At 42.4% G+C, this 15,597-nt stretch overlaps 1 protein-coding gene across 1 annotated transcript in view; it reads left to right on the plus strand.

Moving 5' to 3' along the window:
- Nucleotides 1-13,718, plus strand: part of itpr1a (inositol 1,4,5-trisphosphate receptor, type 1a) — a 58,761-nt gene extending 45,043 nt beyond the window's left edge. The window contains 10 exon segments of the mRNA XM_084027050.1: nucleotides 1,228-1,350; nucleotides 4,030-4,205; nucleotides 5,444-5,608; nucleotides 6,032-6,221; nucleotides 6,320-6,412; nucleotides 7,371-7,510; nucleotides 8,666-8,831; nucleotides 10,915-11,075; nucleotides 11,780-11,941; nucleotides 12,079-13,718. Coding sequence (XP_083883176.1) covers nucleotides 1,228-1,350; nucleotides 4,030-4,205; nucleotides 5,444-5,608; nucleotides 6,032-6,221; nucleotides 6,320-6,412; nucleotides 7,371-7,510; nucleotides 8,666-8,831; nucleotides 10,915-11,075; nucleotides 11,780-11,941; nucleotides 12,079-12,165 — 1,463 coding nt within the window. The 3' untranslated portion in view covers nucleotides 12,166-13,718.
- Nucleotides 13,719-15,597: the final 1,879 nt, after the last annotated feature.

The raw sequence follows: 15,597 nt of genomic DNA on the forward strand, positions 1-15,597 counted from the left end.
GGAGATAGATGAGCTCATTGACATTGATCTTAAACTACAGAGCTGGTGCAGCAGCAAGGAGGAAAGAGCAACAGCATTATATATGTGAGCTTGTTGGGTCGTCTTGACCCCTTTATTGTCTTTATACATGTGAGTGATGCTGTTCAGATGATGGTGTACACACCTTCACAGCCTTTGTCCTGTAAGTATCTTGATGCTTTAATAACGTGAGGAAGATTTCCAACTTGGTTGCAGCGTTGTGGCTCAGTGAACCCGACAGCCAGCCGGCCTTTCTGTGTGGAGTTTACATGTATGCGTTTCCTCCCACAGTCCAAAGACATGCAGGGGGGGTGAATGGTGAATTTCCAAATTAGCCGTAGGTAGCTATGTGACTCTGTGTCTCAGTGGCAGACTGGCAACATATCCGCCTCTTGTCCAGTGCATGCTTGGACAGACCTCTAACCGGGTATGGAAAATGGATGCGAATCCCCAACTTGACAGCAGGGCTAACGATGTCATCCTGTGTGTGTGCTCGTGTTCTGTGTGTGCATGTTTCCACCGTCTGAAAGCAGACAGGGGCTTTCCATACTCTTTGAGCTGTGAAACATTTGTACAGTACCCTTATGAATCACAAGTGAGAGCATGCTTGCTCACGCACAATAAACACACACACACACACAGACTGGCACCTACACTCGGTCACATTTCTAATCCACGTACAAGACTGCATACCCACACAAAGCAGTATTTTGTCTCTCACAGACGGAGAAAAGTCCCTGCATCTTTTCCCCTTTTTTCACTGAAAGAAAATAGCCTGTTAACAGTCAGATTGTGTGTCAAAGGTCAAAGTGGCGTGTTCTTTTCTTCGTTATTTTTAAACTTTCATTATTTTAATTATTACAGTGTTTGCCTTGTAAGTTGTCATTTCTGTCAAAGTCCAACACTGTCTTCGTGTTAATTTATGAAACAATATTTCTCACTTAAATCACAGATTGTTGCTTTGTTAAAACTTTTTCATCATAACTTATCACATATTGATCCCTGTTTCTTAAATGTGAGGATTTGCTGCCTTTTATATCATTTTAATTGAATCAAACTATTGTTTTTTTGTTTTGTTTTTACTTTTGGACTGTTGGTCGGACACACAAGCAATTCGATGACCTTGGAATCTTGGAGTCGTATTATTATTGTGCATGATCGAATTAGGAAAACATGTCTAATGTCTCCCGGTGTCTCTCTCCTCTTCAGCCCAACCCGTGCTGTACTGGTGCTCCAGGAACATGTCTGTGTGGAGTAACGTGTCCTTCAACCTGGCCGTGCTCATGAACCTGCTGGTCTGCTTCTTTTACCCCCTGGAGGGGATACATGCAGGTCAGTCACACATGACGAGTCCCCTGAGTTTGAGAAGAGGCTTTTTGAAAAGCGAGCCCTCCGCCTGCTCACGTGCTGTCATCAGTATCGCTGTAAGATCACGTGAAGTGAGATTCATTTTGAATAATGCGTATGCTTGTTACCGTAAAGTGGATATCAACTTAGTCCTCGGCCTCTTTCTTGCATATAAAACTGTTTAACCGTCAGTTATTTCATTCATGTTGATGTTGTCTGTTGCAGCATGTGTTGCACTGTTTTTGCCTTCACATGTATTTTGAAACCAAGGTAAACAAAGGTGAGGCCGTCAACATTGCAAAACAGGAAGAACAGAGGCACGCGGATATGTTTTCTGCTACAAACAGCCCGTTACATTTTCCAGCTTATTGAACAGGTGTGAAAATAACAATTCAGGGGAAATCCTACGTCGATGGGCTGTGTTGAATTTATAACACTCATTTCTGCAGCAATAAAGCATACAACCAGCGATTGGGGAAAAAGAGGACAAACACATTGACATGCTATGCAACACATTAGTTCTTCAGCATTGACCCACTGGTCTTCTTTGACCACAGTGATCTTCTGACTTTTCCTCATCTGACCAGGATTGGGAGCAGGACCTGAGAAGCCTTTTGTTTAAGACCCCCCCCTCCCCCGTCTCCCCCTATAAAGACCACAATAAACACAGGAGCACCCTGTGTCTTTTAAAGTCCCATAAAGCTCAGGTAGAACAAAGTCATAGTCACATCAGGTGATCAAAAAAAGATCTTACATCACATTTTGTTTCTCAAACAAGGGAAGCCATTCAGTTTCGAAATCCTGTTTATTCTGTCAGTGGGTTCAGTTTTCCATCTGAGTCCGTTCTACTTGTTATTGTGATCAGGATGACGCAGTTTGAACATTTTAATTGCCATTTCTCTTTACATATATTGACAAAGAATGTGAGGATAAGAATGCAAATAAAAGAATAGCATCTTATACTTAAGACCATCCTGCGATGTGTGCTGGCGCTCTTGCATCGGACCACACCCATCTTCAAACTTAAGATTCAATTTGATCTCAACTACACACCTGTTAAGATCCACGGCTGCATCTTACATGGAATAAAGAGAAATATGACAACCTGACAAAGTACTCTGAACTGTCTCTGTGTTGGTTCCTGCTACTGTAACAGATAGACTACCAGGGCCACATTTTGCCACGATGACTTACACACAGCCTCACAAGGTGAAACCAACACCAACGTAGCCGTCGCAGATGTTGAAAAATCAATCAAGATTTCCACATGAACCTGATGAACAAGTTTGCATAAATCTTTTTTACATCTTGTTGGTTGGAATTGGAAATTATGCTAGGTTACAAAAAAAGCCAGTGTTTCATCCCATTTGTAGTGAATTATTAAAAACCCCAAAAATATGCAGAATTAATAGCAGTTACGGTAAAAACACTAAGTGCGCAACATGAGGACGGTCTGACTGCAATGCTCCTTTTTCGCTGGAACTCTTTCTGTGTGCAAGACTTCATCACGTGAGGCTCCAGCTTACCTTTGGCCTGCTTTAACAGGCACTTTTATGGCTTTGGGCCTCTCTCTCTCACTCTCTCTCTCTCCCACACACACACACTAACACAGACACTGCGTTTGCTCTCCCTCTGCTCTCCTCTCTCTTTGCCTGGGGCTTTAGAATGAGGGTTATAAGAGCAGGAGATCTAGGTCAGTGTGTTCTGCCTTTTTGACAAATAGCTTCGGTTAGCGCTGCACACTCAACTCGACACATGCTTGCAGCCTCCTCAACCGTTACAAACGTTTGTGCACAATCATCCGCCTGCACACAGGAATCCGAGTGCAAGGTAGCCACGGAGTTTGGAGTGCACGTCAGCGGCCCGGTTTCAGTCTGCCACATCACCGGAGCCGTGTGTCGCTCTCTGCTCGCTCCTCATGAATCTTTCAGCGGAGGTATTTTTAGACGTGGCTGTTATGTAAGTGGCACCTGTCATGTGATCTCCCCGGGGATTGGGAGGGAGAGAAATCTAGAGGAAGGGAAGGATGGAAGGAGACGGATATAGGCAAGGTGGGGGGAGAGTGGAAAAGGGGGGGGGGGGGGGGGACTACCTCACCCGCAGAACTCCCCTTCTGCACTCTCATTCACTACAACTCCCTCTCTCTGTTGTTTTAATCCTTTTTCCTGTTCTTTCACCGTTTTCTCTTGATCTTTTCCCACCTTTTCTATCGTCAACATCTGTTTTTCTTTCTTTACATCTGATCATGCTCATAGAGTGCATACTCATGCATACTTGCCCACACGTACGCCCATTGTTTTAAGAACGGGGGTCAGCAGCAGAGGCAGGAGGTTGGGTGTGGTCTTGTTTTTAGGTTTTATCCTGAGTGGTATGTTGCCACATGAAACCCCTGACTATGATATAATTCTGCTTTTCCCCTGGGAGCATCATGTAGGCTCCCACCGAAGCTTAAAGCACATAAACATAAAAGTGTGTTTTGGGTGTTATGTAACTGGCTGCCTTTAAGGCCCACCTGAGAGGCAGAACTTAGCAGGAGCCAGTAAAGGATCTGCTGATCCAGACAAGGCCTTTTACAACCTTCATTTTCCACCTATGTTTGCTATGTAACATAGTTGCTTAGAGATTTGACTAGGCATCCTTTATATCTATATCTATCCTCTGCAGGTATGCTGGATCCCCACCTGTCTGCACTGCTGTGGATGGGACTCTTGGCAACACTGGCCATTGTCGTCATCATGCCCCAACCGCTGGGCATCCGTGCCCTCGTCATCATCAGCATCCTCCGCCTCATCTTCTCTGTTGGCCTGGAGCCCACCCTCTTCCTTCTGGGTTCCTTCAATGTGAGTAGTCTGCATTAAAGGCTCAGTTCACCCAAATGACAAGTCCTGGTATCCAGTCAAGCAGTTAGCTTTGGTTTGATTTACCCGGATGTTTGAGATATCAGCCTCTAGAATGTGTGTTGCAATCCCAAACAAATTTAAACAAGTAGTTGATTAATTGATCCAAAGAAAATGAATCAGTGGCTGCTTTCATAATTTCAGAAGTTTTAAGCATCTGAAATGTGCGGATTTTATGCTTTTAATTGTTAAAACAAGGCAGAAATCTCTTAATATCTCAAAATGTGGACAAATTAATTCAAGTCTATCTGCATTGCCACTAAAGGCAAATTAATGTAAAATGTTTGTATTTTGGGTGAACTGACCCGTGACATGTTTCTTGTATCTCCTGTGGGTGTTTGTGAGGTTTGGTTGTAATTTCACCTAGAGAAACGCTAAAAACGTTAACTGTTTTCCCATTCACATGCACTACTGTATGTTCCTTCACGTACTAAGTAACCGCCAACGCTAGTTCCAGTTCTTCTTTCATCTCGCACCCTCATGCCCACTTGGCAGGCCGGTGCCCCGTCTGCCTGCGTTGTCGTCTCCTGGCCCTGAAGTTCTTCTTGGCAGCTCCTAGCTGCCGTGTATGAAGTGCGTTACTGTGCGACACCACTGCACCGAGATTGTAGATGTGCTGTTAAACACAGGCTCATGCTCGCACACACACAAAACAAAGTCTTGCACACACCTCCATCATCTCCCTCCTCAATCACTGTGTTTACATGTACACAAGAAACCGGGTTATTGAGAGAGATCAGGTTAATGCAGGATATCCGAGAACACGTTACCATGGACTGCAGTAACCTGGTTACTCTAAAATCTAGTTTACACACAGCTGGTCGGTAGTCAGATGTCTCCCCGATAGTGTGCTTGGCATTTTTATACCATGTGGTGTTTTATTTTTTTTTCAAATAGCCCCCAATCAGCTCAGGTTCGTTCTTAGTCAGACTTTAGGTTTTATTTTTTATCTTTATCATGCACACGCACTCTGTTAAAAACATGTCAGTAACTTGGTTTATGTGACCAAGAAGAAAACCATAACCAGCTAATTGTGTCCTCATTTGGCTTGAAAGGCACACCCACTATGTGCAACATGTTCTGTGTCTGCCTTCAGCCGAGGCCACGTTGATTTCTCAATATACAGATGCTCATTGGTTGTTTATCCATTATTCTAAAGAGAGGTTCACTTTATCTTCCAGGTGTGCAATAAAATCATCTTCCTGATAAGTTTTGTGGGGAACCGAGGAACCTTCACACGGGGCTATAAAGCCATGGTGCTGGACTTTGAGTTCCTCTACCACCTCATTTACCTCATCATCTGCTCTCTGGGGGTGTTTGTCCACGTCTTTTTCTACAGTTTGCTGGTAAGAGAAATACATCCATCGTGTGGATACACACTTACTAAGAACGCATGCTTCAACACCTTTGCAAACACATGTAAGCATACTTACTCAAAAGGGTTGAAGAGCTACTGATCAGGTGTAGAATCTTATGTATCTCCCTGAATGTAGCCTTAGCTTTCAATCATGGTGCATTCAAGGACATGCTCTACTTTCCAGAAGTTGCCTCATTCCCTGCTTCTGTTGTATTATCTTGTTGTTGAGGCGTTAAATGCCCCTGCTTTATGAGGTGTCAGGCTCACTGTATGTAGAAGATGGTAGCATGTAACCTCAATGAATGCACTACTTACTTATAGTTTCTGATTCTGCCTTCTGAGAGTCATTAAGTCAATTTGCAATGAATCTATGAACACTTTTTGCTTCATAACGTGTGATTTGCCTCTTTAGCTGTTCGACCTGGTTTACAGAGAAGAGACCTTGCTGAATGTAATCAAGAGTGTGACCCGTAATGGCCGCTCCATCGTGCTGACCGCTGTGCTGGCTCTCATCCTGGTCTACCTGTTCTCCATCGTTGGCTACATTTTCTTCAAAGACGACTTCATCCTGGAGGTGGATCGTGTCCCCAACACAACTCTGAGTGAGGACAGACTGTGTTTTATCATTTTACAGCAGAGATTACAGATTGCCGGTGTCTCTTTTTGAAGTTACAAGAACACGTTCCTTCCTACTTTATAGAAAATGGAGCCAGTCTGGCCAATGAGTTTCTGTCTGCAGGAATCTGTGCGGGAGGGACCGATGAGAACTGCACAACAGAAGCCCTGCAGGAAGGTGATGTAAATTGCAACACTGAGTTTAATAAATATTTCTATTAAAAGCATTAATCGCTCTATACGAAATATGTTCTGTTCTTCTGAGGATTTCCTTTCATGAATCAAAAAAGAATAAGTGGGATTTATAACGTGGTTCATTTTAGTTGCAAGGTTAGAAAAGCCTGGGCTCAACGTTTCTAGACTATTTGCCGTGTTTGATAAGTGGAAGTGGTTCATGTAGGAGTGGTTTGTGGTGATGTCTAAGAGAAGTGGAGAGCTGGCAATCATTTATTGTAGAACCTACTTGAAATATTCAGGAAATCCTCCTCGGCCTTGTCAGGCTATAACATGTAAAAGGAAAAGATTTCCTTGTGTTCCGCTTATTGCCATTTTCATTCTTGTGACTCTGTCAACTGTCCCATAACCATAAATTTGGAGACGATTCATATGTGAGCTCCCTGGCCCTCATGTGACATCAACATGTCACCAAATTAACTCTGTAAAAACTGAACAGTTTGTAACATTTGGCCAATAATAAACACAGTTAGCAGGGGGATTGTGACATGTTCTATCCTGTCAACCACTTGACTCGCTCAGAGATCGGATTACAAACGGGATACATCTTTCCAAAATGTTGGTCTTTGTTTTCCAGAACAAGTTCGATCAAAGCTGTTGCTTTTCATCTTAAGAAAACTTTTGCTTTGACTAACCGCCTTCACGCTGTGAACAAAAATATGTAAACAAGGTTCTCCAACCAAGCCACGGATATATTAAAGATCAGATCATACCTTATTCACGCCTTGACAGCAAGGCCATCAGTTCCTACTCTAACACATAGTTTTTCATAATCAGAGACAATTATTTCAAAAGAAGCTAATATTCTACTTGGTTTGTTTGTTCATAACTAATTTAAGTACATGTTGTGTATGAACATCACATAAAATACTATAATGTACTTTTTCTCCCTGCATCCCCAGATGCTGGGAATGACGGTGAGGAGGACAGGGACATGGAGCGGACATGCGACTCTCTACTCATGTGTATCGTCACTGTGCTGAGCCATGGCTTGAGGAGTGGAGGAGGGGTAGGGGATGTTCTCCGCAAGCCCTCCAAAGAGGTACATGCTTCTCTGATTATGCCCCTGAAACGTGTGTGTGCGTGTGTGCGTGCGTGCGTGTGTGCGTGTGTGCGTGTGTGTGTGTGTGTGTGTGTGTGTGTGTGTGTGTGTGTGTGTGTGCCAGGGTCATGTGAGCTTGCATTGTGTGCTGAACATGACAGAATCGGCGGTTTCACAATGTTTCCTTACAGTTGTAGAGCCTCCGCCTGTTGTGAGAATTGAACGTCAAGATAGATTTCCACTGAATTCAGGCTCAACCACGGATGATGTCAAAAGAGGATGTGAATGTGCCTCATGTCCTCACAACCCAATGCAACGTGGGCTACCGAGTGTCCAGTCTCCACTAGGGAGTTTTCCAGCTCATTCTTCTGTGGTCTCTTTGATTAATGTCCTCCTTGCCTGGTCTGCATGAATTGGTCCTCTCTTGGCAGGTTTGTTCTAGTGCCACATTTGCAATAATGGATTTAACGGTGCACTCACAGATCATGTGACATGTAAATTGCACACTGTTGGACTTAATTGAACAAATTATGTGACTTTGGAAGGTAATTGGTTGCAGCAGATCTTATTTAGGGGATTCATAACAAGGGAGGGGGTTGACATGCATGTACCACTTTTAAGTTTTTTATTTTGGAGAATTTCAGGGTTTTTTTTTCATTTCACTTGATCAGTTTTGACTATTTTGCATAGTTCCATTACAAATAATAAAATCTAAGTGTGTGTGTGTGTGTGTGTGTGTGTGTGTGTGTGTGTGTGTGTGTGTGTGTGTCTGTGTGTGTGTGTGTGTGTCTGTGTGTGTCTGTGTGTGTCTGTGTGTGTGTGTGTGTGTGTTAACCTGTCTCCTGCTAGAAACAGGTTGAGCCATGCTCTGCTGGCTCCATTACTGTAGCATCTGGCAGGTTACACCTGTGGTCTTGTGTTTCCATTAACATCCATTAGGACGAAGGTTAACCTCATTTTAAACTCATAACAACACATGTGTGTGTGTGTGTGTGTGTGTGAATACCTGCCCTTTGGGTCATACATTTAAATGGGACAATCCTTCTACCATGAAACAGTAAAATCCCATGTTTACTTAAGTTAATAATGACTAATGTTACTTTTCTAGTCACCTCTGAACTCTTCCCATTCTTGTGTTTTCTGTTCCTTTCCCAGGAGCCACTGTTTGCCGCCAGAGTGATATACGACCTGCTCTTCTTCTTCATGGTCATCATCATTGTCCTCAACCTCATCTTTGGTGTAATCATCGACACCTTTGCTGATCTGAGGAGTGAAAAACAGAAGAAAGAAGAAGTGCTGAAGACCACCTGCTTCATCTGCGGTGAGATGGCTCACCCAATCCCTTAACAGAGCGTCCGAAGGCTCACTAATGTCCTGTTTCAGTAGGAACATGGTGACTAGTAGTTAATCTATTAGTTGTTTAATTAATTACTCAATCACCAGACAATGTACCACTCTTTTAAACTAGTACAGACTCTAACTTCTAATTTCAAAATCAGCAATTGGAAGACAACTCTGGCCCCTAGCACTGAATATTTTTCTTTATTTTCTGACACTATATAGGATAAGTTTATTTCATCTTTATCAGTTCATCTTTATTGTTCCTTGAGGGGGATTTTGGTTTACAGCAGACGGGGAAAAACACGAAAACAACATACAAGAGTCGAGAAAGGAAAGAGAGATGATCTGTCTGTTAAAAGTGTCAAACCGCTGTAACCATGATAACCATGAGAACCATGATAACATCTAGTCAAGCTAAATATCTAGCTGCAGGCCTAAGGTTGAGTACACACGTAGTCAACCTCAGACCTGCATATATTTCCTGGTTCTGTGTCACTTCTAGCTTTTGTGGCACGGCTCTCCCTGTGAAGCATTCAGCAGCTTGTGTCGGAATATTTTCCAAGCGCTATTATCATGGGAATCAAACCTCCAACTGTCATCATCGGGGCTCCCTGCCAGCCTGATAGGGCTGTGCTCTGTTTTTGGAAGGGCTCTGTGTTGCTAAAGACTGTGTGCGTCATTAGTGCTCCACCACAATCCAGCTCATGTCACTCGGTAAATTCCCAAATCCCCTCGCAGAGCGTTTGATTCCTTGCCGTGTTTTGTGATTTTTGGTACGTCTGCTGAGGTTCCAATGTAGTTCGATGCGGTCTCCCATCCTCTCTTCCTCCCCCTTTTTCACTTAGCTGCTGTTCCAAAGAAGGCTGAGTCATGAGAGCTTCCTGCCACCGCTCTGCTCGCCTCCATAATTCACATCTGTCTCATACGCCCAGACATTTTCTCCCTCTCAGTCTTACACGCTCGAGCATAAACTTTATTGTCACAGCGTATTTTTTTCGTGCAACTTTCTGCGCATCGCATAGCGGCATCTGCATTTCCTTATATGTACATGCATACAAAAGTACATCCTGCAGAGTGTGTGTGCGTGGCTCTACAGTACGTGTGTGTGTGAACCCTGCAGTACATGCTGTATTTGAGCCTGTGTGTGGCATATGTTGGGTCAGGCAGTCGGCACAAGTGGTAAGCATATGGAACGGGAACAGTATTATGTCACCCAGCACAGCCACCAGCGCTGACTCACCCATGTTAAAGAAGGCCAGGCCACAGGGGGAGCTGCCGTCTCTATGGTTTCCAGGAGAACCACAAGGGAACAGGAGATGCAGAGATTAGGAGCCGACCCCTGCAGGCTTAAGTGGCTCTCCATCCTCCAGCTTGGTTTCATAAGCCATTGATCTTTCTCTCAATCTTATGTTGTTTTTTAGGTATTTGGGTCTGTAGCCAATGATTGATTTACAACATGAACGTCCTGAGCAGGTTTGATTTTGACCTTTTAGCTAAAATCATTTCTGTTCAGAGAATCAGGCTTAACCTCACACCCCATCTTGTATAGAAAACAGGGGACAGAGGAGCTTGTTAGCAGGTTGCCTGTTAACAGCTGACTAAATATCTTAATCAACAACTCTGTTTGTATTTTATTCTTGCATTAAATGTGATGGTTTACTGATTGTTGGAATGTTTTTTTATGTACATTGTTTTTCTTTGAGATTCATTGTGGATGTTATGCATCTTAAATGTTCGGTGCATTATTTTTATATATATATATATATATATATATATATATATATATATATATATATATATAATTAATTCAAAATGATTTTTCACTATTGATATGACAGGATAAATTAGGTTTTTTTTTAATCTAATTTGTTCTCCTGTCTCTCAATGAGACTTTCTGAATACATATGTTTAACTATCTTATAATTTTCTTGTCACCCTCCCACTAGTTAAATTTATGTCTTCACATAAAGAGGCTTGTTCCCTTTAGAGACGAGCGTCTGTTCTTTGTTAAACATGCTGTAACTTCCAAACCATAAATGATGTGATTTATTGCCCCCCTACAGGCCTGGAGAGGGACAAGTTTGACAACAAGACGGTGACTTTTGAGGAGCACATCAAAGAGGAGCACAACATGTGGCACTACCTGTTCTTCATCGTGCTGGTGAAAGTGAAAGACTCCACCGAGTACACCGGCCCCGAGAGCTACGTGGCCGAGATGATCATGGTAAACAAAACGCGCCCTTAAAACACACATCCTTATCCATCTTCTCAGGGCGGGCCTGCTTCGTGTTGTTTTCCTCTCTTGATACGGGTGAGGATTCGCATTAGACCGTGCTGATGTGGAGTAGATTATGGTCTGGTGATGCAATCCGGAATGAAAGAGCGGTGAGATATGTATGACATGTTTGGTACAGTAACTATGATCGAGGAGATTTCATCAGGTTATCCTACTGACTGAGACTCGTAAACATGTCCAGGCCCGTCTCACACACCTTTTGTATAGTAGCGTGTTCCTTTTTTTCCTCTTCTCACCAGAGAGACATGCTGGCCGTGCACATTTAATGACAGACTGGTGCAGACAGGGAGACAGTACAAGACGTTACATGAGTTGCCGTCTAACCCTTAAATATATCAAAGTGTGATAAGAAAGTGTTGGTCAGTTCACTGGGTTTTTCCATTGTAGGACAGGATGTGCTCAGTCTGAGGTCTATTGTTACTCCTGTGGCAATAATACCACGCAAGCATGTTACTTTGAAAAACACACTGTAGGCCTGCGTCATTTGGAGTTCAGCGTTAAGCTCTTGATTGCCAAACAGTTCCACCTGACTGTTAAAATGACCAACACTTTTTTTTTTTTACATAATATAGCCTTGTGAAATCCTATTACATGTAAAAAAGCCAGTGGCTGATATGCTTGGTCGACCACAGGAGCACAATCTGGACTGGTTCCCACGGATGCGTGCCATGTCACTGGTGAGCAGCGATGCAGAGGGGGAGCAGAACGAAATCAGGAACCTGCAGGAGAAGCTGGAGTCGACCATGAGGCTGGTTGCCAACCTGTCTGGTCAGCTGACTGAGCTCAAGGAGCAGGTATATCATGTGACAGCAAACCATGCACCCCCTCATTTTGTAGCATATCACCCATGATTTATTTGTTTTTCACCTCCGTTTGAACTGGATAGCTGTTCCGTTTACGATGAAATGACTCTTTGTATTTCCCCATACAGATGACAGAGCAAAGGAAGCAGAAGCAAAGAATCGGTCTTCTTGGTCATCCCCCTCACATGAACATCAATCCCCAGCAGCCCGCTTGAGGGCCTTTGGGGGGGCAATTTCACCGGTGCCTCAGCACTCCTGTCGGTGCACCACATGTTAGACAGGAGAATGCCAAATCACGTCCATCTCCAGTATGTATTTAGGTCGATGTCTGACTGTGTACTTCACCAGAAACTCCTACCACAAGTGTTTCTACAAAAAGCATGCATCCGAGTGTGTGAAGCGAAGTTATCTGAGTATGTTACTCACGGCCTTTAGTGTGGATGTGTCCGTATGGGTGGAGTGTGCACCAAGTGCCTCGGGACCTGAGTCCCTGTGGGTTTAGGAGATGAAAAACACTGACTTAAACTTTACTACCCCAAATGCCTTCTGCATTGAACCACACTGACAGCATGCCAAAGATCAGCCATCATCGTTCCTGAGGGGGGATTCCTCTCAAGTGGCCTTGTATTGAGGTTTTAATCCTCAGTGTTGCACCAGCAAACTCCGGTCACATGTGGATTTGAAGGTTTGTACAAACCCATTTTCTCTGACAGCAATAGGAATACCTAATGATATGCAATGTCGAAATAAGAATGAAGTATTTTATATTTGACATACAGAATAAAAAAAAACCCCCACCATACTTTGAAACTCTTAATGCTGTTAGAAAATCTCTTCTTTTTTCAATCACTATCATTTTCACCTTTTTTTTTTTTTTGCAGTCTCAAATGAAGGTTCTACTCCTTCCAGGGCACTTTAGAGGACTTTTGAGCAGACATTGAAACGTTTAAGGGAAATAATACTGACCTGTTAGTAGCTCTTATTTTGGATAACGACCAATAATGACCTACTGTGGAGAAGAAGGAATTTAAATGCTTCAGCCTGAAGTTGGTTCCATGTTGTCCATAATTATAGTAGGGACATGGAGTCACATTGGAAGCATACTGTCCAACCAAACTTATATGATTTGGGGAGAAATGTTAGATTGTTAGTTAAATTAGAAAATTCTTCTCTGCACTGAATTATGTAATCTTCCTTCCATTCATGTAGTCCTAAAGCACTGATATTTTCTGTAGCACACAAATGATTGTTATGCCACTTTGCTAACGACCCACGAGAGAGTGACTGTTTGAGTGTTTGAGTGAATGTGAGGGGAAGGAGAATCGTACATGTCATTTGGAATGCAGCTTGACCAAACTGAACCTTTTTTTTTACTCTTAGATGGTTTGTGTCTGAATTGTACATTCCAGTCTTGGAGTCTATTTAAATAAACAAGTGTGTAAAATAATCTGTTGATGAGTGTGAAACGGTATCTGCATCAGAATGGTAGAGATGCTATGCAAGTTTGCATGTTATTATCTGCTTATTGGTTGATAACTTGAGTGGTGCCATGTGTTGTTTTTTTTTAAGTGCGACAGTCGGATGAATGAAGAGCTTCACAGAAAAAGTACATTTAATTGCCGGCAGATGAACCCTGTTATCTTTTGTCCTCTACAAATGAGGAAGTGCACTTATCTTAAATCCACATTTCATGAGGAAGTATGTTGGCATGTTGGGTAACCACAGGGGTTGCACTTTTTTGTTTTAAGTTGACCTTAAATGGGTTTTTTTTTTTTTATCAAAGTACAGATGGCACATTTCTGGAATGTTTAAACTGTTAAACTGCCTTTTATAGTTTTCTGAACAGACACTTTATGTATGACTGAAACTGTAATTCATCAGCAAACATCAAAAATGTCCTTTAAAACAGAAATACACTTTATTTTTCTTCTAAAAAAAATCATACTAGAAGATAAAAGAAGAGAACTAAAATTAAAGTGCCATCACTGTGACCAGTGTTACAGTCATTTTGTAATTCCTGATCCCTGTAGCCCAACCCATGTCTATTCATTCATTAGGCTCAAGGACATCTGGCCGTTTGTTTAATGAATAATATAAAAACATTCTTTATCATGAAGTTTCAAGGCTGATGGCGCTGAAGTTATGAAAACATGTGACGGCTGCTGTTTGTCAGACAATATGGATAGTCTAAATCAATGAGCTCTGTTATTGTGGGGATACAACTCCAAAATCTGCCTTCAAATACAATATTTATAGCTAATTCATTTTGTGTCAGTAGTCAAAATATCTAAATAGCTCATCAAACTTAATTGGGTTTAAAATGCTGTATTAAAAACACAACCAAATTGCTGCAAGCTATCCTGTGTCGGGGAAGTTTGTTCAGCCTCCTGAGCCTCATCTGACTTGCAAGACTGGATTTTGTTTTTCTTTCTTGAAAAGATGGTTTTGAAACAAAATGAACACAAAATGACCAAGAGCATAATATATGATTCGGTTTCTGTGTGGATTTTGCTGAACGTGATTTCCAGGCAAAAATCCTGAAAGATATTGTCAAATGGAAAAAAAAAAGAAGAAGTTGAGGGAAGAGAAAATGTTACAGCTTTTCTCCAATTACATTATAATTCCTACCGTGATAGATGTTTACAGCTTCACTAAACCTCTGACATCGTCGTAGCAGAGGAACAAATTAGGGATTTGATTGTTTCTAATGATAATAATAATTGACATTTCCTGTTTCTACAAATTGTTGTTGTATTAAAATGATCATCCTTAATTATAGGTCATGAGGCTGTAATAGACCAGTAAAGGTATCTTAAATCAAAATATTCTATTGCCGAGATCATGTTAATGAGTATGTTACTAAAGGCAACTTTGTGGTTATTAGTGCTATTTTCTAGTAAAGGGAAATAATTGAGGTATCGTGATCATTTAAATGTAAATATCATGTCATTACCTTTAACATTGCAAAAAGAAAATGACATGAAAAGCTGCACTTTTAACAAAGGCTTTAGGCCCCACTTGTTTGTGACCCGTGCTTCCAGCCTGCAGCAGACAGGTGCAGCAGCTGCTGTGTGCTAGATGAGCTGCTGGATGAGCTGCTGGATGAGCTGCTTGTGCCCTGCCCGCTCAGCGGGCTCCCGAGGCCATGGGACAGCCAACGTGACAGCCGGCACCGCCTCATGACAACAAGCCCCGTCCACACTCTCATCCACGCACAGGTGCACGTGGTGCTCCCACTGTGACCGCAGTTCATACCGGAGAGGCCAGGGACGGGTCGATAGAATACAGAGAGTGTGTGTGTGTGTGTGTGTGTGTGTGTGTGTGTGTGTGTGTGTGTGTGTGTGTGTGTGTGTGTGTGTGTGTGTGTGTGTGAGCTATTATTATTATAATTATTATTAATATTTATATTATTATTGCTCTTACTTGAAAAGAAAATAGTTGAGGATGGATGGAGGGAGTTAAATGTGGCTTCATTGCACTTGTTGACATTTTGTGGCGTTGCTGCTGTATGATAATCCTGCAGGGTATTAATAGTCTAATAGACTACTATAGTATTTTAATTGTGTTGTTGTATATTTCCGTTGGCCTTGGGCAACACACACACACACACACACACACACACACACACACACACACACACACACACA

Source organism: Eutrigla gurnardus (genome assembly GCF_963514095.1).
Source record: "Eutrigla gurnardus genome assembly, chromosome: 2".
NCBI lineage: Eukaryota > Metazoa > Chordata > Actinopteri > Perciformes > Triglidae > Eutrigla > Eutrigla gurnardus.